This window comes from Mytilus californianus, unplaced genomic scaffold (genome assembly GCF_021869535.1).
Source record: "Mytilus californianus isolate M0D057914Y unplaced genomic scaffold, xbMytCali1.0.p SCAF_3, whole genome shotgun sequence".
Lineage (NCBI taxonomy): Eukaryota > Metazoa > Mollusca > Bivalvia > Mytilida > Mytilidae > Mytilus > Mytilus californianus.
Window position 1 is genome coordinate 93,023,886 of NW_026262679.1, and position 24,692 is coordinate 93,048,577.

General features: G+C 32.7%; 1 protein-coding gene across 1 annotated transcript; it reads right to left on the reverse strand.

The window, feature by feature from the left end:
• Positions 1-3,859: 3,859 nt before the first annotated feature.
• Positions 3,860-21,313, reverse strand: LOC127733685 (sulfotransferase 1B1-like). The gene is made up of 4 exons (XM_052242999.1): positions 20,973-21,313; positions 14,092-14,409; positions 9,356-9,480; positions 3,860-5,523 (listed from the first exon to the last, which is right to left on the reverse strand). Exons 1-4 carry the CDS (start codon positions 21,085-21,087, stop codon positions 5,395-5,397), a joined length of 687 nt encoding a protein of 228 aa, XP_052098959.1. The 5' UTR covers positions 21,088-21,313; the 3' UTR covers positions 3,860-5,394.
• Positions 21,314-24,692: the final 3,379 nt, after the last annotated feature.

Consider the following 24,692-nt stretch of genomic DNA (forward strand, 5'->3'; position numbering starts at 1 on the left):
TAGTCGAGGTATAGGGGTGAATAAACACAACATCACCGGGACACCAACTATAGCTAGGCTTCACCCGTAAATCCGTGTACGTTTCGATAGTATGGGACCACCACCAAACCAACTCCAGCGCAGAGCTACTAGTTCACAACCAGTACCCCGGATCTTCCGGTCCAGACTGCGACATCGGACTACTAGACCAACTCAAGTGGGATATTTTGCAGCAAAGGCGAATGCACCAGCGAATAAATTAGACTTGTTCTTATCTACATAATCCAGAATCATCGAGTGGAGATCCAACATGGTACCTTTTACACACAAGATGTCAGTAAACATGGGAAGGCTATACTATGAGATTGATCAGAACAACAGAAGTAGTATAAGTAATATGCAGCGACAATTTTTCCCAAGATCTGTAAGAGACCGAAACCTTTGATCAGATACAGATGTAGCTGCACACACACGCAGGGAGTTCAGAAGTAGATTAGCCATTGTGTCATGGACCAAGTTGCAGTCTTACTAGACATAATCTGGTTTGTATGTACAGTGTAATTAATTCAAATTTTTTGGTTTATTTATTCTATGTATTTCAATGAGAAGCCTCCTGTTCTACCGACTGGAGTTATCAAATATAATTATAATATGACGTGCTTCTTTCGCTTTGTAAACAACACAGTGATAAAATTCTCGGTATATCTATACTTCGCGCAGACTCAGAGATGTGACTGTTACAATATACCTCCCACGTAAATCCAGTGTATCATAAGCTATGTGCAAACGTTTTGCCGATTTTGCTGTGTTCAAAATTGCAATTGAAAAAAATATACAGAACCTTAAAAACTAGTTCACGCAAGCTATAGTTTTAATTGACATTTTTAGCTTTATCTAACAGTTGGTAAAAAAGAACAGCCACACACACGGCATACCCACCCTCGCTTCAGTTTTTAAATTACCGTATTTGTCCTATATATAAGAATCGAAATAGTTCACGGAAGCCATAGATGTGTTGGAAATTTACACATGGCCTGGGCCGTGATATTCGTTAATTTTATCCCTCGCTAAAATTCTAATATCACGGCCCAGGCCATGTGTAAATTTCCAACAAATCTATGGCTTCCATGAATTATTTTTAAATATAAACCACTGAAGAACAATTTCCTTGACGAAAGAAGAAAACAGCGTATGTAACATTATTCATATCCAAACTTCTTCGTTAAATATTTGCTATACTGCATGATTCGGAAATTGTTGACCATTAAAAAGACAATCGAATCGATAAAAAAAAGTTGAATGTTGAGTTGCAACCATATATCGTATGAAGAATGCCAGAATCTACACTCAAGGTTTCTAAACACGCATTTAACACTGTGTCTAAACTACCCCGGCAAAAAATGTTTGGACTCAATAGTATCTAATATCCGGTACGGTGACGAACAACCAATAGATAGAGAAAAGGTAGGATTTCTGTTTATTTATTTGTTATTTTCATGATATTGAAGAATATAAGTACACATATAACTATTTTCGGTTGTGAGATGTAAGATTTTCCTCAACCGTTCTAGATTAATTAACGAAGAAATAAGCAAAAAGCCTCGAATTTGTTTGATTGCTCGTTAAATTGTGCACATTATACGGAAATAAAGGTGCCGAAAGAAAGATATTAACACGGAGATTGCAAGACTAGCCATTTTGAGCATCTCAATGTTAGTGTTGATGTGCATGGAACGAAAGAAATGGGTCATGTCAAAATAAGAGGACTCGGTTTTGTCAATGTTGTTTTCTACATAAGGACCCGGTTTTGTCTTTGTATATGACCCGATTTTGTTTCGTTTTGAAACCACAAATTTATGAAAGATCTGAATATTGTTCGTTGAAAGGAATTCAATATATATGTTATTGTTAAACAAACCTGTCGTTTTAAAGTTTATTTTAAACGGGAACTTTTCGAAATAGGGAGTACCCATTTTTAATGCAATACGTATACCTTACTGCACTTATCTTATTTATAGCACGCACTTACATTATATTTTTATAACATTATGCTGTTTGTTCGTTTACTATGCTTCATCATGTAATGATATAAAAATAAGAAGATGTGGTATGAGTATGTCACCATATCAATTTATCATAAAAGTAAAACTTACTTAATATGCTTTACTATACTATACGCTATGCTTACACTATTTACTCATTCGCTCATTAATTAATTCATTGACGGACAATCAGAAAAAGACTTTAGTCTATACTATGCAACCCCGCCAAATTTGTTGGTACTATATATACTGTGTTATTCGTACTAATGTGAGTTTTCACACTTTAGCAGGCACATTTCACACTTCAAATCCCAAGTTAACATTTGAAATGAATGTATATTACAATAATGTATTCTCAAGGTGAATAAAAGTTGGTTTGCAGCATATTATTGTCACAATATCTACGTCTTATTTAGGACAACAAAAGTAGTCCATTTACCCCAAGAAATTTGTTAATAAGACAACTTCGCATCAGAGTCCAAATGAAGTAAAAGTTAGCAAATATAGGTCACCGTATGGCCTTCAACAAAGAGAAACACCCATATCACTTAGCAAGCTACAAATGTATAAGAGGCCCCTAAATAACAAACGTAAAAAAAAAATCAAATGAGAAACTAATGGCCTGATATATGTACGAAACAAAAAACGACAAGCAAATATGATATAAAGCACCAAAAAAACAACCATTGAATTACATGCTACTGGATTCGACTCTGGCACATTTAAAGAATAGCGCTAGCGGGCTTAAACGCGTCGGCGCCAACACCTCATCTCCCACCTTTCACGGTGGCGTAACAGCATGTAACATAAGAACAAACTACAAAAATCAGTTGTAAAGGGCCTAATTTGTCCGATTACAGTAAATGCACGATTGGCGCTTAAAGTTATATCTTTGTTATGATCATACCTCTTACTATAATACATAATTAGGCCGTTAGTTTTCTCAATTGAATTGTTTCATATTTTTTAATGTCGGGGCCTTTTATAGCCGACTATACAGTATAGGCAATTCTTGTTGTTGAAGGCCGTATTTTTTATATATTTTTATAATGTAAGGTAAGAAAGTTTGGATTTCGATGATTTTTGGGGGGGAGGAAAGGGGGGGGGGGGGTCTAAAAATCAACTTGCATATAATATTACGATTCCCCCGAAATGTATAAACTTATCATTTTGATAAACATTGCTAACATCAAAATAATCGTTTTAATTACTTCAGATGTTGGAAAACGTGAGCTTATTCGTGAAAACTCATTTGCTGTTACAGCTGCTTTAAGCAACACCAATGATTAGTCTGGACTTATTTGCTGTTTTATACAAATAGATGAAGTCTCCACGAATTTGTATCTTTGTATCAAAGTGAATCTTTAACGCCTAGTGAAAAGCTTTGCTTTTTGTTTGTATGTGGTATTTTGGTTATTACCTTTCATAAACCTAATTATAATATGATGTCATCACTTGACATCTTAACGAAAGACATACGTATTGTTGCAGAACTCAAACTGTATGACTACAAAATATAACTTGATCCTTGGTTATGTGTATCGCTAGTCCTTTTTGTGTCAATAGAACAATGAATAACGGACCACCGTTTTTAAAAAATTAACCTATCATAATAGGAATTATTGTTTGTGTGTTCATTAACCAAATCAGAAACATGCCAATACAATCATTAATATGTTAATAAAGTCCGACTTGATAGACAATCTGTATCATTTGTTCCTGTGGAGTTAGTATTTTTTATATTACGACTTGTCTCATAATTTGTCAACAAAATATTGGACTTCAAATTACTTATACGAAACGATATTTTAAACGATATAATAAATTAAACAATAATAAAGTTTTAAATAAACATTTTTTTACATTAAATGTAGATCTCATACCAATCACGTTTACAAATATGTTTAGATTAACAAACACAAGTAAGTATACGGCTTGTGAGTTATTAATTCATGAAAGTGTTAATCCGTGTACAAACACCGTTACAAATGTCTATAATCGTTTGCGTAAGGTTTATTATTAGTATTACGAAGGATATTTCAAAGCGAACTAAAGTGATGGGAAATGGTAAGATTTATAGAAGACAAACGACTATCCGAGTACTAAAATTATACTCGAGTACTCGAGTACTCGTTGCCATCCCTACAATATAGTTATATTATATCAGTGGCGGACGCCCCCTTTTTGGCCAAAATAGATTATTATGTCATGTTTTTCACGATTTATAAATGATTTCTTTAGCATAAAATCGTCCAATTTTTTTTCCATCGATACGCTTGGCTCCTGGACTGCCCTTGCATATTGACAATCATAAACTTGACCAACGTCACTAAAATGTAAAATAACTGTCAATGTACGATAATCATTTCACAATGGAGAGATAAAAAAAACCCGTTTATTTATAAAATCATTGATAAAATAATCGTTATTGCATTTTATGGATGGCCTGAGACATTTACTTATTAAGACATATATATAGTATAATAGTTACAAGGAGGGGTAAACAGATTTTTATCGCAAGATTATTTAGATCCTTTGCGCCGCATGAAAATTCATGAATACACATTTGTCTTATTCTCTTGCTTTATAATGAACATTTGTGTTTAGAATTTTTTTTCCAGACGATCGTAGAAAGATTACACCTCCTAGATAGAGTGGAATATTTATTAAAATAACCATTCTGTGTCCAAGAATATCACATATCAAATGTTCGTCCTTCAATTTTCAAGGCCATACAAATATACACTATCTAAGTTTGAACACTTAAATTTACGTAATTCATATTAAAAAACGTATAGAGAGCTTAAACTTCAATTTGCGAAACAACCCTCATTTCTTTGTATTTCACCGTAAAAATATTCGTTTTTATACAAAGCAAAATTAAAACTTTTTTTGTTCCAATAAAGCAGGAATTAAAGTGTTTACGGATTCAAATAAATAATAAGTTGTCCTCTGAAAGAAACTGTTTTCCAACCGGCAATCAAACTCTTGTTGAACGACGGATTTTAATTTATTTTATACGATTATGCAATAATTTTCTATGACAAAAGCGGGTCTTGCTTTGTGAAATTATAGGACGAAACCGGGTCGTTCACATTGACAAAACCGGGTCCTTCAATTTTGGCATGACCCATTTCTTTCGTTTCATGCACATTAATATAAATATTGATGTGCTTAAAGTGACAAGTCTTGCAATCTCCGTGTTAATATCTTTCATTCCGTACCTTTCTTTCCGTACAATGTGGACAATTAATCGAGAAATTAAACAAATTCTAGGCAAGGTGCCTTTTTACTTATTACTTCGTTGATCTAAATCGGTTGTGGAAAATTTTACATCTCACAATCGAAAATCTAATCTATATAAAAAACGAGATTAAGAATTATATGTGAATTTGACATCGCATCCCTTCATTTCCTGCTCATAAATTTGGTCAAATTTTTCATTCTGTGCCACTGTAAACAAGTTTTTCCAGTCTCCAATTATTCCTAAAATGAAATGAGTCTTCAAATTATATAAATCATCCAATCTTTAGTATGAGGAATCAGAACGTTTATTTCAACAGTAAGGAGGACGATTATGTCTTACTATATGTAATATTTGGAAAAAGCATTGCGTTATTAAAACTGTTCTTAATGTCAAGTTCTTTATCACGAATGGTCTTCATAAGTTTTGCATTAATTAATGTACCATCGAAGAGCTGCAATCAGCAAAAAAGAAAAACGTAAAGGATAAAACGACACAACGATATGACCATGTAAAGCTAAGAGCGGGTTTGCTTAAGTTCTTTTCGTAGCACTCATCGCCACCTTTTTAAATCTCATTATCGTACAAAATACATAGAATAACATTATGAAGAATAGAGAAAGCTAATAACAAATCCTTAGATTCTTCCCTCAGAGAATGCACAAATCTGGACAGACTTAACAATTTTTTTAATATTCTAGACAATTTTGCATTTGCACCCGCTAACAAAGCTGTCAACAATGTTATCGTTTTTTTACTATATTGAAATACTCAACATTGCGATACACACCGTTAAGGTATTACTCGAAATGAAAGACTCTTAATAACGGTATTTACTATTTCTGTAGAGTGAAAATCTCTTCAAAGTCTTGAATAAGCTACAATCCTTCGACCGTCAGTCTGCCTTTGTTCACAGTTATGATTTATCTATCCTTCAAACTACACTACCAATGAATCTTATTAAAGGAAATTTTTCAATTAAATATAATGGTCTTTTGATAAACCCAGATGTAGCTATATAATGTATATCTGTTTCAGTTGTTATACTTTCCTTTTTATAATGAAACATACAAAAAAAGACAAATTGTGCATGCAAAGAATTGATCAGAGCTATTGAAAAAAAACCGGTCTGATTGATCTATGACAGATCAATAAACGAAAAAATAGATAAAACAGGCGGCAAACAACGACAACCACTGGATAATAGGCTCCTGACTTGGGACAGGCACATACAGAATGTGGCAGGGTTAAATATGTTTGTGAACGCTCAACCGTTCATCTAACCTAGAACAATGGTGTAACTGAGCGCAACAAATCAACCAATTGTAAAAGTCCGTTGGAAATAACTTGACTAATAAGATTGGCATGAAGTATTAAAACAACTAAAAAAAAAAGCACACATAAATAACCGATCTAAAAGTAGTCGCAGTTACTGAGAGCTAGTTCATAACCAAAACAACTAATAGATAGATCATGTTCTCCGAGACTAAAGGGACTCATGTTCGTTTTGGAGATAACATATACAGACAAGTAAAGGCTTTTCAATGAAAATAAATTGGTCCTCTTAATGCAGATGTTTTTTTTTTACATTTATTCCAAATTTCTGACAAAGCGTCAAAAATAGCGAACAAAACACCAACTTATAGATATTTAAACAATACAGACGACCTCAATATCCATCAACCGACTACTCCGAAAAACAAACATGCAAAAAAAAAAAAAAAAAAATATACAACAATTAAAACAAACATGGTTAATTTCTTAATTGAAATTGGCTTTGAACTAGCTTTCAGTTACTGCGAGTAATCTTAGATTGAAACTTTTTTTAATGCAGTTTTTTTTTGTTTTTTTAGTAGTTTGTCTTTTTGATGCATCATTCTGATCTGATGAGTCAAATTCTTCTTAACTAATCTTTATGGATCTCAGAGTCATCTATTGTTTTGTAACACAACTGTTCCAGATAAGAAAACGGATGAGCGCTAACAAAAAAGTTAAACCACGTCACATTACTAATGTGCCTGATCAATGTCAGGACCATGGTTTTAGTTATTTTCTTTGTTTATTGTATTAGTTACAGTATTTGTTTTTCGTTTATTTTATTCTAGAATAAATCGTTGGCGTTTTCTCTTCCAATGTTTCAATTTTTTCGTAACCATATCTCCTTATTTATTCATATATTACCTTTCGCCAAATTACTGTTTTGCCAGAATTTATTGTTGATGCTACATCAGTCTTATTGTTCTTCATATTTGCAAGAGAACATTTATCGGCGATGTCATGGATAAATATATCGTCAGCTGAAACACCAAGAAACGTCGTAAGTTCCCGAAGTGTTGGAATAGCAGCCATGAAAAGATGAAAGCATAGACATTGGATACATACATGTATGACTATGTATACAGTGTTTGAATCATCATAGTTGTAATTTCGTTTTTTTTTCCATTCCAAAACGACAATGCACCGTTTCTAATTTATCGGTAACCTACACTTCAATGCACGTAAACACACCTCCCACTTGTAAATCCATTTACAATACGGATGAAAATACGGTTTGTGTGCTATTAAATTTGCTGTTACAAAATTTTGGAAATTATTCTAAATTAAGGAATATATCTCGCTCATGTACAGCTTTGATTTCTTGCCCGTCTTTGGCTATACCTTCTTGTCCCTTTTGGTTTCTAGTATTTCCTCTTTTAAATAAGTTTGGATTTTCAAATATTTTGGCCTCGAGCATCAATGAAGAGACATTGATTGTCGAAATGCGCATCTGGCTCAGAACATTGGTACCGTTTATGTTATTACTACCCATAGGTCGATGCCTCTGCTGGTGGACTGAAAGTTCCCCGAAGGTATCACCAGCTCAGTATCCAGTACTTCGGTACTGTCATGAAAATACGGATTTTGTGCTATTAAAATTTGCTGTTATTACAAGAGTGTTACGGTAACAGTTCTTATAATGTGTTTCTATTTTTACAATGTAGGCACGGTGGATATAGAATGGCATGATTACGTCTACCATTAAAACGATTGGGATCATGACTTTTTGTATTTTTGGATAAATATTAAAATATGCACAAAATTCTTTCAAATCAATAAAGGATTAATTGAAAATTCAAAAACAAAATTTCAGATGATGTTTTATTAAGTTGTAGATCTGCTTATTGGTTGACGTTTGTTTACCTTATACTTTCTTTGAAACATATTTAAATAAAATATTAAAAGTCATTAACGAAAACAATAGGATGATCGTTACTCTGTTCTCGAAGGAATACAATTAGAAGGCCAAATGGAGTACGAAGTGAAAAGCATTGAAGGCCTAAAAATTTGGAAAGGTTTTGCCAGATACAGCTGAGGTAATATATTCCTGGGGTAAAATTTAGTAGTTCGATATACTCTAAGTTTTTTAAACAGTTAATTTATAATTATGAGCATATCAATGATAATTCATGTCAACACAAAAGTGCTGACTACTGGGCTGGTGACACCTTTGTTGTTCGTTGGTGTTTGTGTGTCTGTTATTTTTTTTTCGAAGGAGTCGGTTTAGGTGATTTATGTGGTCTGTTGTACTGCCCAGCATTTTGGCGATTACTGTAATCTTTTTCGTATTATATAGCCATCCACTTTCGAACTCATACGAGTATACCAAAGATTGATGAACAAATCGTAGGACTTAACAAAAAATGACGCCGGAATCAAGTTCAATATTTTTTTCATGGAAATAAGGGTAAACAAAAATGCAAAATTGATTAAAAAAATGTTGTTTTTGTTACATATATGTACACGGAGTTCGTTTTGAGAACCCCATAATTGGTTAGCAGAAAGAAAAAAAATAAAGGAATATATTACCTTTGCTGTATATGCCAAACTTTTTTTTGATTTTTGGGCCCTCAATGCTCTCTAACTTCGTACTTTATTTATCCTTTCAACGTTTTGTTTCGAGCGTCACTGATGAGTGTTTTGTAGACGAAACGTAAAAAATTATAAGCCTGGTACTTTTGGTGACTTTTTTTTAATGAAGATATATCTCAACAACTAACTCTCCGCAATTACAAGTTTTTAATTCTTTTTGTGATATTCTGTGATGACTAACCTTTTCATTACTTTGACTTACAGTTGTTAGTTTTTCGAAAGTGACAGGTAATATATTGTCTCTTTTTTGAGATGCTGCTTTCTCAAACTCTTTGGTAAAACTAAACCATCCACCGTATAAAGAATCTTAAAAAAATATAGAAATAAAAAAATAAATGTTGAAATTTTCAAACGAGACGGCAAATATTCCGATAAAAAATGAGGAAAGCAAGTTATATAAAGACAACACCAGTTTTTAACAGTAGTAGAATATCTGTACAATACATCAAGCACATTATATGTTCGAATCCTTAATAGTGTGAGATTACATCTTACAATATTGAGTTTTTTCTTTTCAATTGTGTTCACATAGTTTTTCTGTTTTTTGTTATTGTGAAGACTGTAAAAAGTTTTCCTAGTCTCATATGTATATTTACCATTACGGGGAACATATTCCTTGTATGTCGTCTCACATTTATACTTCTACATTTTGTTATCGAACGATATGAGCTTTTTTTTCGAAAATAGATTTACTCTCCCTTCAAATATTTGCACTGTGCACACAGGAGTTTCTGTAATGTTATTTACAAATATCTTGATAATCCTAATCGCTTGACTTTTTGACATTTCGTTTTGCTTTGTTATTGAAATATAAATTATAATTTATTTCGCATATTTGTGATAATTTCTTTCTCTACCGAAACCTTCCAAATGTGAGGAAATAACTTTTTAAAGTATTTTTGTATTAGTTTGGCCGTGAATTATTTGATTGTCTGAATGTTTATGGGAGCAGCGTCAGGTTCACTTCTTCGTGAACCATCCTTCTGATGTTTTCCTTAATGGGTACGTATTATGGATTGTACACTTTCAGAACTTTGCAGTTACTTCCCTTTCAATTAATAGTATTTATGATTCAGCATGAATTAGGTTATTAGCGTAAGCATAGATTACTTGTGTTATTAGCTGTTTCTCTATTAAATGTAGGCTATCAGATGTATGTTTGTCAATGCGCAATATGACTGCGCACGCGATCTTTTTTTCATTCCGACATTTGAAAGAAACAGACGGAATATTACTTGGTGATTGAAAGAAAATTATTTTGGTGATTAAAAAGATATAGGATCCACATTGTGCAGGTTTTGTACCACTTTTCTAACATTGGAACTCAGGTGGTATAATTAGTCTCCTGCAATAATTGTGGGATATTTAATAGAATATCAGTGTTTTATAGCAAATTAATTTCAATGTATTGCTTATTTTGCTTATTTTTACAAGTTATAATACTTTTACTATCCGGAGGTAGCGATCGGTGTTTATTATGTATAAAATTGAGCTATCAAAAAGTTTTTATGTACTGTTACATAGAGATATACACGTTTTATTCCATTTCATTTCAACGCTTGACACCGATCTGCAAATTTCACTCCGGCGGTCACAACTTAATGCTAATTGAAAGTTACGCATGTTCAACATAATTATTTTTTATCTTTTCATGTATGCATCACCATTACCTTAATTGTAAGAATCATTATATATGCACAAGCAACAATTTGTTAGCTTTCTTATTATCACTATAGATGTTATTATCATCATTTTTTTTTATTATATATAATACATGTGATTTAGATATCGTCTAGTATTCTGTGTCCGTTGAATTACTTTGACCGATTTTATAATATAAAACAGAATATATCACCTTAAAAGCGCTATTTTTAACAGCATCCTGCCACCGCCTAGTCATCGGTACAGATTGTTTAATCAGCCTCCTCGCTCGTGTAACTCAGAATATTTTATTGTTATCGGATGCTGACCGACATTTGTGCAACGGTATCACTTCACGTAGACAAACATATTTCATTCCTGACAGATGAATGTTTAATCTGGTTGGTTATAGGCGTCAATGAACTTTTGAAGGTCGATAAGTGACAAATTCTTTATTTATAGTACAAAGCAATATTCTGTTTTGGTTGTTCAATTATATTCTTATAGTTGTTTGGCACTATGATGAATACAAGAAGGTCATCCAAAAAAGTGGAAAGCCATTGCAATATTCGAAGCTGCATCAATACAAGAGGAAACACAACTTCAACCAGGTTCAGTACCAGCATCTAACGATCTCTCAACTTCAGGAGGATTTTCTTTTGATGTAGTAAATCGACCAGGTAATGCAATAGGTAAAGATCATTCAAATCTCACGCAAACAACTAGTAACTCTCCTAGTCTTGACTATGAAAGAGGATAATCAGCTGGCTGGCTAGTTTTATCAAGGGGGATATTCCAATCAATACATACGATACTCCGATGTATCTCCCAATTCCATATTTAAATGCCAAGATGGTGTACATTTGACTCATATTAGTAATACATTTTGCTTATCACATTTCAAGGCGAGGTAGATGCCTTTCTTGTCTACACACCACATACTTTCCACAATGAGTATTAAGAAATTGCATGATATTCATTAGAATTCAGTTATCGTTAGGGTTTAAATTTATGAGTCCTTTATATCTGTTTTTTTTTTTATTTGGTACACAGCTTCTACGCAGCTCTGTCCGTTTTTAATGGTGGTTGACCCGACAGTCATTTATGACTGTCTTGGTCATTTTGGCACATTTCGCTGCGTTTCCTTTAAATATGCGTCATTTGGCGTCATATTTCATTTAGCATCCAAAACAGTTGATATTGTGGGTCTCTGTATCCCAGGACCACCACACAAAAATTTACGAATCTCTGTTTCCCAGGATTCATTTAATTGGATGCTTCATCTATTGTAAATAATTAGTTATCTAGTTAGTTATCTAGTTATCTTTTTGTAATTTGCCATTATGAAAGGTGACTTCGTTCAATTAATTATCTATTTACTATATACATATCTTAATTGTTTATCTAGTTAGTTATCTAGTTATCGTGTCGTAGTTTGCCAATATGAAAGATGACTACGTCCATTCAAATACCTATTTACTATACATATATATATCTTAACTGTTTACCTAGTTATATGTGTTAATAATCTTATAATAAAGCTGTGGCCAAATACTGCCAATACAGTGTTTCTAATCATTGCGCATCAATAATAATATAGTTATATAATTAACAAAATCTGTGGCAGCATGGTTGTAGATTTAATAAATTGGTTAAGCTTTCACTAAATGTGTTCACAAGGAGAGAGACAAATTGTGGAAGTACAATTCCCCCTGAAGGTTTTCAATAACAAGTGATGTGCAGCTTTTGCAGTTACTTTTGCTTTAAAAAAAAAAGCTACACGTAAGTTTACAAATTGTCATTCTAATTTTCCCCGCTTATGATATATGGGTTATAATTATACTGGTGTACTTCAATTGTTGCGTCAGTTATATTTTGGGTGAAAATTATATCGCTAATATTGAGTTTGAAGCAAGGGTGATTTTGTCCTCTGTTATACTGCTTTGAATCTCTGTTCAGTGTGTTCTAGGCATTTTTAAAAAAGTCGTGTCTTCCTGTACTGCTTATGATTTTAATGTACGGAATGTTTTAAACAGTAGATTGCTAATAAAGTTCGGAAAGGCATGGTTTCTTATCAGAAGGTAAAGTATGTTGAGCTTGTCTTTGTAAGTTCAAGCATTTATTACAACAATATTATGTTCTTTTATATATTTTTAAGGGGCTTTTTTTATATATCTTCATTCTTGGAACACTTGCAAGTTAAACGATTCAAATTTTAAGGAGGAGGTTTGAGTTTCCAAGAAAATCCTATTATGCACCACATGTTTACTTCCCTGTTTGAAGTCAGAATCAGTGTAAGTAGTTGTCCTTTGTGATATCTAAATATGTTTTCGTTATTTGGGATTGGGTGACGGGGAACATTTTTTTGTTGATAACAGATCTAACTCCAAATCTCAACGTACTTCTATTTCTTAAGCCTTTGGTATATTTTTATGCCCCACCTAGGAGCATTATGTTTTTTGGTCTGTGCGTTCGTTCGTTCGTCCGTCCGTCCGTCCGTCTGTCACGCTTCATGTTAAAGTTTTTGGTCAAGGTAGTTTTTGGTGAAGTTGAAGTCCAATCAACTTGAAACGTAATACACATGTTCCCTATGATATGGTCTTACTAATTTTAATGCCAAATAAGAGTTTTGACCCCCCAATTTTACGGTCCTATGAACATAGAAAATGATAGTGCGAGTGGGGCATCCGTGTACTATGGACAAATTCTTTTTATCTTCATCACTTTAAATGACTGATCAATTTGTAGCACCGTTCTGCAAACGACAATTCTGATAAAAAATCTACAAGATCATGATTGGATCATTTGCACGAAAAATGAATAACAAAGTTAAAGGATTAATATGGATGCTCCAGAATGGAAAACAGTTTCTCCTCCACATGTGTCACCCGTCGTGTTACTTATGTAAGGACAATTAGTTAATACTAGAAGATGCCCACTAAATCGCAGTACAATTGGGTAAGTGTTGAAACAAAGAGTTTTTAAATTTCGCGAGCAGTACCTCTACTGAGCATGCGCGAAAGCATATAAGACACGGATCGATCACGGTCTCCGAATTACGATATTTTCTCAAAAATTGGCGTTTTCTGTGGAAAAAAGATTGTTTCGAAGTCAAATTTAGGAAGTACAAAACACTACATTTATACGTCATATCACAAATATTTCCGACTTTGTATGATTTCAGAGGAGTTGCGGCTCAATGAAATCGGTCTTTTCCTTTAGTTGTATAGAAGTATTTAACACAACGTTCATAGTAAATAAATGAAAAATAGTTACCAATGAGAACGAAATTGTCAAAAAACTCTTTCCAGGACCCCACAGGTACTCCTTTTTTTTGCATGAAGTAAAAGTTTGACACAGCTCTATCTTTTGGGTTTCTGTTCAGATATATAATCTTGTATTCGTTTTCCACGTGCTTTCTTGGCAGATACTTTAAGGGTAAATGTGTTTGGAAGAGTCTTGGACTGTTCCATTGCTCCAATCGGTCCCAATCAGTTTGACATTCAAAGTTGCAATCATTCAGTTCACCATGGCTGTTATATTCCGTGGTCTGATGTAGCAGCATGGATACAATTTCATGCACCCAGTGTGTACCTGATAAATCATAAAAAAATTTACATACATAAAATTGATTTAAAAAAGAGGCTGAAGTATGGGGGACAATAAGAAATGAAAAGTACAAAAAATAAAACCAAAAACAAAAATTATCCAAAAACAAAAACCATGGCAAATAAAACGACGAAAGACAAAAGTCAGTCTACAAAACACCACAAAGAAAACAAAGACTGATCAACATAAACCAAACCAAAATACGGGGGTAAATTAGATCTAAAATATCAATGAAATAAAAGTCATTCGTTCCTAAATCATGTTAGTTTTAAAGATTTCAACGTTTTTTATGCTGGTGTAATATATTAGTCACTCACAAACACAGAGAGTCAAGATTCTTTGTCGGTACAAGAAATCTCTTAGAATGTACCAAAAAATCAATGAGTAAAAGCTTTGAAGAAAATCACATCTATGAAAAAAACTAAATCATATAGGTCTGAGAAGACTTTAAGTCTTTTTAAATTCAAATTATGTATAAACCACATCGAAAACAAAGTGAGCATAGCGTACAGGAATCTTTAAAGTTACAACAAAAAGGAACCAAGAAATTACTGAAAAACATATTTTTCTACAGAAATCTCAGAAATAGCATGCTTAAATACTGTAAACTAATTTTAAGACAAAGGATAGGGATATACATGTATCCGAGGGTTTTAAACAACTGTTACAGGTAAATAGTTTGAAGCGAGACTCATTGTTTTAAAACTTTCAAAGTTAGGAAGTAAAGCGCAAAGAAGAAATTATTGTAAAAATGTGTAAAAATGTTAAAACAGTAAGACGTAAAAAAACTAATGGCATATGGATAAAACAAATCTCGTTTATTTCAAGGGTTTAGCAAATAGTATCTAGTTTGATTTTGCTACTACCCGTGATCGAATAGTGACAGTTTCGATACAAATTTAAAAGTTTCATGATTTCCCCTTTTGTCTTCTTATCTAATTCAAATTTTATCATGGCTTGTTTTAAATTAAAGAGGTTATTTACAGTCAAAGTGGTACCAAACATCTTGACTAAAATTAATTTGGCTCATTTAATTTTCGATAAAATTTTGAAAAAATATTTATTTTGACCTTCTGACAAAAATATAAAAATTTCAAAAAACTTGAACCACACACTTTTTCGAAAAAATTTCATTGACAGACACTAATTTTGATCATTGAAAAGCTTAATATTTCCGTAACAATAGAACGTGATTAAAACGTTCAATATATTTTCCCTGTAGTGTTATGTACCACATTAATGAATAATAATCATGAGAGACATTTTTTTCAAACTTCATTTTACGCAGAGAATACTGATTTTAGAATCATTTGCGCACTTTAGTGTAAACAATATTTTATTATGAATTATACAAGTATAATATATATTTACATTCACAAAAGGATTCAGAAACAAGCAACAAGTGCTTATGTCAATATGTCTCCTTGTTAAATTAGATACAATATACACAAATAATTCAAAAATACATGCTCTGTTACATAATAAAAATATTGATAATGTCAGTTGAGTTACGTAACATAATGAACTGAAAAAGAAAAGAAAAATGCAACTAATAAGATGAAATGCTTACAGGTATATTGTGTGAATTATTAGTTTGTAAACCTTTTAGATTTAATAATGAACCTTTGTACCATGAGAAATAAAATAATGTTTTCTTCATTTGAAATCATATTTGAGCCGTTTAATAGTAATTCGGTGTCCATTGGTACTGTTAATTGTTGGCTTCCAAATGATATTATCAATTCTTGTCTTATGTCCTAATATAATGGGCAAAATAATAAAAAGTGCGAGTTAGTTTTCAAGTCAACACAGTGACAGTGAGGAGAAGAAACTAAATTTCCAAGTCACCACAGCGACAGTGAGGAGAAGAAACTAAGTTTCCAAGTCACCACAGCGACAGTGAGGAGAAGAAACTAAGTTTCCAAGTCACCACAGCGACAGTGAGGAGAAGAAACTAAGTTTCCAAGTCACCACAGCGACAGTGAGGAGAAGAAACTAAGTTTCCAAGTCACCACAGCGACAGTGAGGAGAAAAGAAACTAAGTTTCCAAGTCACCACAGCGACAGTGAGGAGAAGAAACTAAGTTTCCAAGTCACCACAGCGACAGTGAGGAGAAAAGAAACTAAGTTTCCAAGTCACCAAAGCGACAGTGAGGAGAAGAAACTAAGTTTTCAAGTCACCACAGCGACAGTGAGGAGAAAAGAAACTAAGTTTTCAAGTCACCACAGCGACAGTGAGGAGAAAAGAAACTAAGTTTTCAAGTCACCACAGCAACAGTGAGGAGAAGAAACTAAATTTTCAAGTCACCACAGCGACAGTGAGGAGAAAAGAAACTAAGTTTTCAAGTCACCACAGCGACAGTGAGGAGAAGAAACTAAGATTTCAAGTCACCACAGCGACAATGAGGAGAAGAAACTAAATTTTCAAGTCACCACAGCGACAGTGAGGAGAAGAAACTAAATTTCCAAGTCACCACAGCGACAGTGAGGAGAAGAAACTAAGTTTCTAGGAAACAAGGAACTACTATTCATTCTTAGTCGCGCATGAAGAATTTGGCCTTTTCGACATCTAGCATAAAAGTATAAAGGGACTCGATCGTTCTGATTACAAATATGTTTCTTAAATACTGAGAGAGATTCGCAATTTCTTACACTTAATGGTAGATGATTCCATAATTTGATGGAAGACGAAAGATAATAATCTGAATAAAGTTTTGTACGGGTTTTCACCTCTAATAGATGATTACTTTGTCTTGTACTGTGGTCGTGTCGACCACTGACATAGCTAGGCAATAACTATTGCAAATGTTTTGGGGTTTTGTTATTGACAATTTTATGAAGCAGTATTAATTTGTGGTTACTTCTTTGATCTGAAAGTTTCTCCTATTGGGTTTCTTTATATAACATCGAAGTACTTGTGAGTTTGGTCCCCCCTGTAACTATACGAGCGGCGTTCAACTGGATGTTTTCGAGTTTATTCATTAAAGTTTGATTTCCTGAATCCCAGATAATATCAGCATATTCAATGATAGGTCTTATAAACGATATATATATTTTTTCCAAGGTCATTCTGTCTAAAGTGTGTATTATTTTCCTTAAAATATTAAGTCATTTGTAAGATTTCTGTACAATATAATCAACATGTACATTCCATGAACCATTATTAGAAAATAGTACTCCTAAATGCTTGTGCTTTTCGACTACGTGTAATTATTCGTTATTCAGTTTAAAGGTGGGTGATAAGGTTTTGCAAGGGTTGAATTTTACAAGCCATTTCTGGGACCATTCGTAATTTTTTTCAAAACGCTATTGAGAATTTCAGCAGCTCCTACTGGATTATCAACAGTTAAATATAGACTTGTATCGTCAGCAAAAAACTTAATTTGGGCTTTGATATCAGTGACTATGTCATTAATAAATACCAAAAACAGAAGAGAACCTAATATAGAACCTTGTGGAACACCAGCATTAGTGGGCAACCAGTCAGAATTTGAACCATTTATAACTGCTCTTTGAGACCTTACTTTCAAATAATTTTCTATCCATTTAAGTAAGTTTCCAGATATACCATATCTCTGTAATTTAATGAGAAGACCTTTATGCCAAACTCTATCAAATGCCTTACTTATGTCACAGAACACAACACGTATTTCTTTGCCACTATCCAAAGCTTTTCCAAAATCATTCGAAATATCTAATAACTGATTTACAGCAGAGTCCCCCCTGGTGAAGCCGGACTGGTTTTGCGTTAGAATATTATTCTGTCTGAAGTAATTATAAATATGATTATAAATACAGCGTTCCATGCATTTTGATAAGACACTAAGAAGAGAGATAGGTCGGTAATTTTTAACTTCGTTTGGTGAACTATTTTTAAGGACAGGTATGACATTAGCTTTTTTCCATTGACTCGGAAATTCAGCTTTCCTTAACGACATATTAAATAATTTGCAAAGAGGATATTTTATAACCGATGAAGCTTCTTTTAATAACCTTGGATTTAACATGTCAAATCCAGATGTTTTAGAAGGATTTAAAACATTCAAGGCATCCTCAATTTCTGTTGCTGAATCATTTAAATCAATTTCGTTTAAGTTGTTAACATCATCGTTAAGGTTACTTAGGTTATCGGCCTCTACGTCGTCTAAATTAGATTGTGAAGCAAAATAAGAGTTAAATTCATTTGCCTTTTCAATATCATCAAAAAATAAAGTTCCATTTCTTTCAATGGGTGGTATTTCATTATCGCTAGGCTTAATACCAGAAAATTGTTTAACTGTTTTCCACCAGTTTGTGCTAGACAGATTACCATTCATAATTTTGTTTATAAGGTTATTATTGTAATCTTCTTTAGATTTCCTAACAAGTCCAGTGACTTTGTTTCTTATTTTTTAAAATTTATTCCAGTCAGATTGTCTATTAAATTGTTTTGCCTTTTTATGAATTCTCTTTTTCCTAATAATTTTTTTAATATCATTTTTTAGCCATACAGGACTGTTTTTTCCGAACTGTAATAATAATTTTATTGGGGATACTTATATCAGCTGCTTGAAGTATCGTATTTGTTATGTTCTCGGTTACTTCGTCTACGCTGTCAGATGCCATTAGCGTGTCCCAGTCCGCTTCACCTAGAGTATTTCTAAATATATCACAATCGCCTTTGTCATATAACCATATTTTACGTTTAAAAGCCTTAAGTGGAGTTTTTAAGAAATTCAAAAAGCCAATAACTGGGCAGTGATACCGAATTTGGTCAGTCAACGGTGGACCAACACAACAATACGAAATCTCATTTACGTTACTTGTCATTATTAGATCTATCAGTGAAGTAGATTTTTCGGTAAAATGTGTTGGTTCATCTATTATTTAGGTTAGGCTGAACTGGTTTAGTAGAGCTTTGGTTTAAGAATAAGAGATGTTTAGTTGGTTTGCGCACTTTACAAACCAAAGAATTATTTGTCCGATGGACCCTGATATCGGTATAATCTATCTTAACTTTATATTTTAATCCAAAAGTTATCATTACATCATTATATACGGTGGCAGAATAAGGTCATTCAAGAAATATTTTTTAAACTTGTTCCCACAACATAGTATTTTGTTCCCACAAGATAATATCTTTTACCCACAAGAAGGTTTTCTTGTTCCCACAAGATTATATCTTCAACCCACAAAATAATATCTTGTACCCACAACATAATATATTGTTCCCACAACAATGTACATAAAATGTGTCTGAAAAAGGTAATAAGAGAATTAGAAAAGTGAGAGCTATGAAAAAATCAGATAATTAGGTACTACAATGGTATCCTTGATTTTTGTTAAAGAAAAAAAAAATTTTTAAATGTCAATCGGTTGCAGAACCAAGAAACACAATTGTAGTTATACTGAAAGTGCCTAAACAATTAAACTCAAATACACTTTTTAAAAGTCTTTTAGTTTTTAGATGCATCCAATGCTTGAGAGTTAAACTTTGTTTGTATCTTTACCTCTTGATTAAGGTAGAAGGTGATGATGGTGGTTTTGGTCTTAATTTCAATTTACAAAAATGTGGCGTTTTCACGCTTTTTTTCAAAAACATAATAAAAGGATGGGATACGAGTCTTATTTTCAAACTTAAGAATATGCAAAGTTATCAATTTTCATCAAGTTTATACATGGAAACCCTGATTTTGTGTGATAGAAAGAAAACTAAACAATAGATTTTTTAAAGATAAAATGTGTAATATTTATAATGTGCTTTCAAAAATCAAAAATAAAAACTGATGTCACGAGAATCGATTACATGCTACAAAAAGTAGGAAAATTCAATTCACATTCCTTTTTAAAAAGTACATTATCTGAGTCTCCTCCCCTTATATGGCGAAATTGAAAACAATTTCATCGAACAAAAAATGATGTATTGGTAAAAAACCAATCTAATTAAAACCCGATCTCTCATCGCTCCCGATTTCTGATGCTCCCACGCGACATATATCAGAAAACGGGAGCGATGAGAGATCGGTTTTAATTAGATTGGTTTTTAATCGTGAAAATAAGACACAAATCATTTTTTTTTTATTTAGATGAAAAGTCTTACAAATATATTACAGTAAATTCTCAAAATCTGCACATTTCATTAAAGATCAAGACCGATTGTTTCCGCCATCCCACCCGACAATATGAATTTTTCTTATGTTTATAGTGGTTCATAAATTTAACAATTTTTGTATGACATGAATCTTCAATTTTGTTTCATAATATGTTTTTGCGTGTGCTTTTATTGTTTAAGATTGGTGTTTGTGTTAGGTACCTGCAGTGACCTATGCAGATAGTACCCTTTTAACTTTAAATTGCATTTGTCTTTAATATGCACACTGTCAAGCGAGCTGATCCAATATTCAGGTGTTGATTTTATTTAATGACTGATTTATGTTCGTCTGATTTTTTTTAATTAGAAAAATTACGGTAAGTGTCCAATCTTCTTGTAACACTATTATTAGTGCACGCTACCTTTTGGTACGGTCTATTGGAATGTGACCTTAAAAATACAATAGATGTGTGTATTACCTGATTTCATTGCCGAACAGATTATGACATCTGTTTCACGAGAATTAAAGTTTCTCACTGAGTCCATAAACTTATCTACATCTTTCTTGGTAGGTGACATGTGTGGTAGTTTCATACTTTCATATTCATTGAAGGGGTAAAATGGTCTAACCTTCCTGAAAATAAGTATAATATATATATCAATACATGAATAGTGTATTCAAAATAAAATCTCCCTACGATGTTAAATTGACCACCTTTCAGAAGGACCCCTTTCAGAATACATTTATTCAAGTGATCTTTAAGTTTAAATGAATAAATTCTTGATTTTTTTTAGCTCTACGAAAAACATTCCCCTGGTATGCTTTTGCTTGTATGAATCAATCTTATATATAACTAAAAACCAATTGTTCAAAGAACAATTGAAGGTCTTTCCACATCAATTTTCTTAATAATTGATGAAAATCTAATTCTGGTTTACTCAAAGCTACTATTGGCGTCCAATCATAGCTTTCTTCATACTGATTCAATAAACATATGGTTTCTTTAGACTTTTGCCTGAAATAAGGGAGATAATTGTCAACTTCCGGTTTAGAAAATGTCACTTCTGGTCTCATATGATAGCTTTATTTACACTGATTCCAAAAATATATGGTTTATATATACTTTTGCTTGTAAAAAAGGAGATAATTGGCTACTTCCGGTTTAGAAAATGTCACTTCCGATCTCATATGATAGCTTTATTTACACTGATTCTAAAAATATATGGTTTATATATACCTTTGCCTGTAAAAAGGGAGATAATTGGCTACTTCCGGTTTAGAAAATTTCACATTCAGTCTCATATGATAGCTTTATTTACACTGATTCCAAAAATATATGGTTTATATATACTTATGCCTGTAATAAGGGAGATAATATGCTACTTCCGGTTTATAAAATATCACTTCCGGTCTCAAATGATCGATTAATGTATGACCATTCAAAAAATATGGTTTCTATGTACTCTAACAAGAAATAAGTGCAAAAATGACTACTTCCGGTTCACTCAAGGTCACTTCCGGTTTTTTTTTCAAGGTCATATGTCAACCAACAGTTTGCAAAAGACCCTATGGCTTTATCATGTACCAAGTTGGAGTAATAATCAATTAACCTTAAATTGAATCATTTCAGGGACAATAACTCCTATAAGATATCATTGGATTGTTTCAGACCAAATGTATCATATCTTAATCACAATTAAGCAAACATTTTGCACTAGTTCTTTAATTTGTAATTTTAAAAGTGACAGAGGAGATCAAATAACAAGGAAAAGTCAAAATTTAGAATATGACCTTGACCTTTGACCTTGGCCTCAATTTCATTTAAATGAACCAAGGAACTCAAATCAATATACCTTAGGTCTCTATCACTTACCATTCATGCTATACATTTATATATCCCTTATGTAAAATACAGAAGGGGAAATAACTCTCATGTGGAGTTTACGTATCGCTTCGGTCAAAATTGGACAAAACATCCTGAGGATATAACGAGCAATTTAGTAAAATAAATTTGTCGCTTTCTTTTACGGTTACGGAGGAGATGCACGCACAAGGAAAACAGTGTTCGGGGAGATAACTCCTACAAAGGAAAGTATTTGGTTAAGCAGGGTCAATTTCAAAGGCGCATAAACTGTTCGATATCATATACGAAACATCTAAGCTACATCTTGCGAACAAAAATTTATCGCAAGAACAAAATTTGGCGGAAGAAAAAAAAAAATTGAAAATTAAAAACCAATTGTTCAAAGAACAATTGAAGGTCTTTCCACATCAATTTTCTAAATAATTGATAGGAAGCTACTTCTGGTTTACTCAAAGTTATTAATAGCGTCAAAGTATAGATTTCTTCATACTGATTCAATAATTAAATGGTTTCTATATACTTTTGCCTGAAATAAGGGAGATAATTGCCAACTTCCGGTTTAGAAAATGTCACTTCCGGTCTCATATGATAGCTTTATTCACACTGATTCCAAAAATATATAGTTTGTATATACTTATGCCTGTAATAAGGAAGATAATATGCTACTTTCGGTTTATAAAACGTCACTTCCGGTCTGAAATGATAGGTTAACCTATGATCATTCAAAAAATATATGGTTTCTAGGTACTTTTCCATGAAATAAGTGCAAAAAATACTACTTCCGGTTCACTCAAGGTCACTTCCGGTTTACTTTTTTCAAGGTCATATGTAACCAACAGTTTGCAAAAGACCCTATGGCTTTATCATGTACCAAGTTGGAGTAATAATCAATTAACCTTAAATTGAATCATTTCAGGGACAATAACTCCTTTAAGATATCATTGGATTATTTCAGACCAAATGTATCATATCTTAATCACAATTAAGCAAACATTTTGCACTAGTTCTTTAATTTGTAATTTTAAAAGTGACAGAGGAGATCAAATAACAAGGAAAAGTCAAAATTTAGAATATGACCTTGACCTTTGACCTTGGCCTCAATTTCATTTAAATGAAACAAGGAACTCAAATCAATATACCTTAGGTCTCTATCACATACCATTCATGCTATACAATTATATATCCCTTATGTCAAATACAGAAGGGGAAATAACTCTGATATGGAGTTTACGTATCGCTTCGGTCAAAATTGGACAAAACATCCTGAGGATATAACGAGCAATTTGGTAAATTAAATTTGTCGCTTTCTTTTACGGTTACGGAGGAGATGCGTGCACAAGGAAAACAGTGTTCGGGGAGATAACTCCTACAAAGAAAATTATTTGGTTACGCAGGGTAAATTTCAAAGGCGCATAAACTGTTCGATATCATATACCAAATATCTAAGTGACATATTGCGAAACAAATATTTATCGCAAGAACAAAATAAGGCGGAAGAAAAAAAAAAAAAAAAATTAAAAACCAATTGTTTAAAGAACAATTGAAGGTCTTTCCACATCAATTTTCTAAATAATTGATAGGAAGCTACTTCTGGTTTACTCAAAGTTATTAATAGCGTCAAAGTATAGATTTCTTCATACTGATTAAATAAATAAATGGTTTCTATATACTTTTGCCTGAAATAAGGGAGATAAATGCCAATTTCCGGTTTAGAAAATGTCACTTCCGGTCTCATATGATAGCTTTATTCACACTGATTTCAAAAATATATAGTTTGTATATACTTATGCCTGTAATAAGGAAGATAATATGCTACTTCCGGTTTTTAAATGTCACTTCCGGTCTAAAATGATAGGTAAACCTATGATCATTCAAAAAATATATGGTTTCTAGGTACTTTTCCATGAAATAAGTGCAAAAAATACTACTTCCGGTTCACTCCAGGTCACTTCCGGTTTTACTTTTTTCAAGGTCATATGTCAACCAACAGTTTGCAAAAGACCCTATGGCTTTATCATGTACCAAGTTGGAGTAATAATCAATTGACCTTATGTCAAATACAGAAGGGGAAATAACTCTGATATGGAGTTTACCTATCGCTTCGGTCAAAATTGGACAAAACATCCTGAGAATATAACGAGCAATTTGGTAAAATAAATTTCTCGCTTTCTTTTACGGTTACGGAGGAGATGCATGCACAAGGAAAACAGTGTTGGGGAGATAACTCCTACAAAGAAAAGTATTCGGTTAAGCAGGGTCAATTTCAAAGGCGCATAAACTGTTCGATATCATATACGAAACATCTAAGCGACATCTTGTGAAACAAAAATTTAT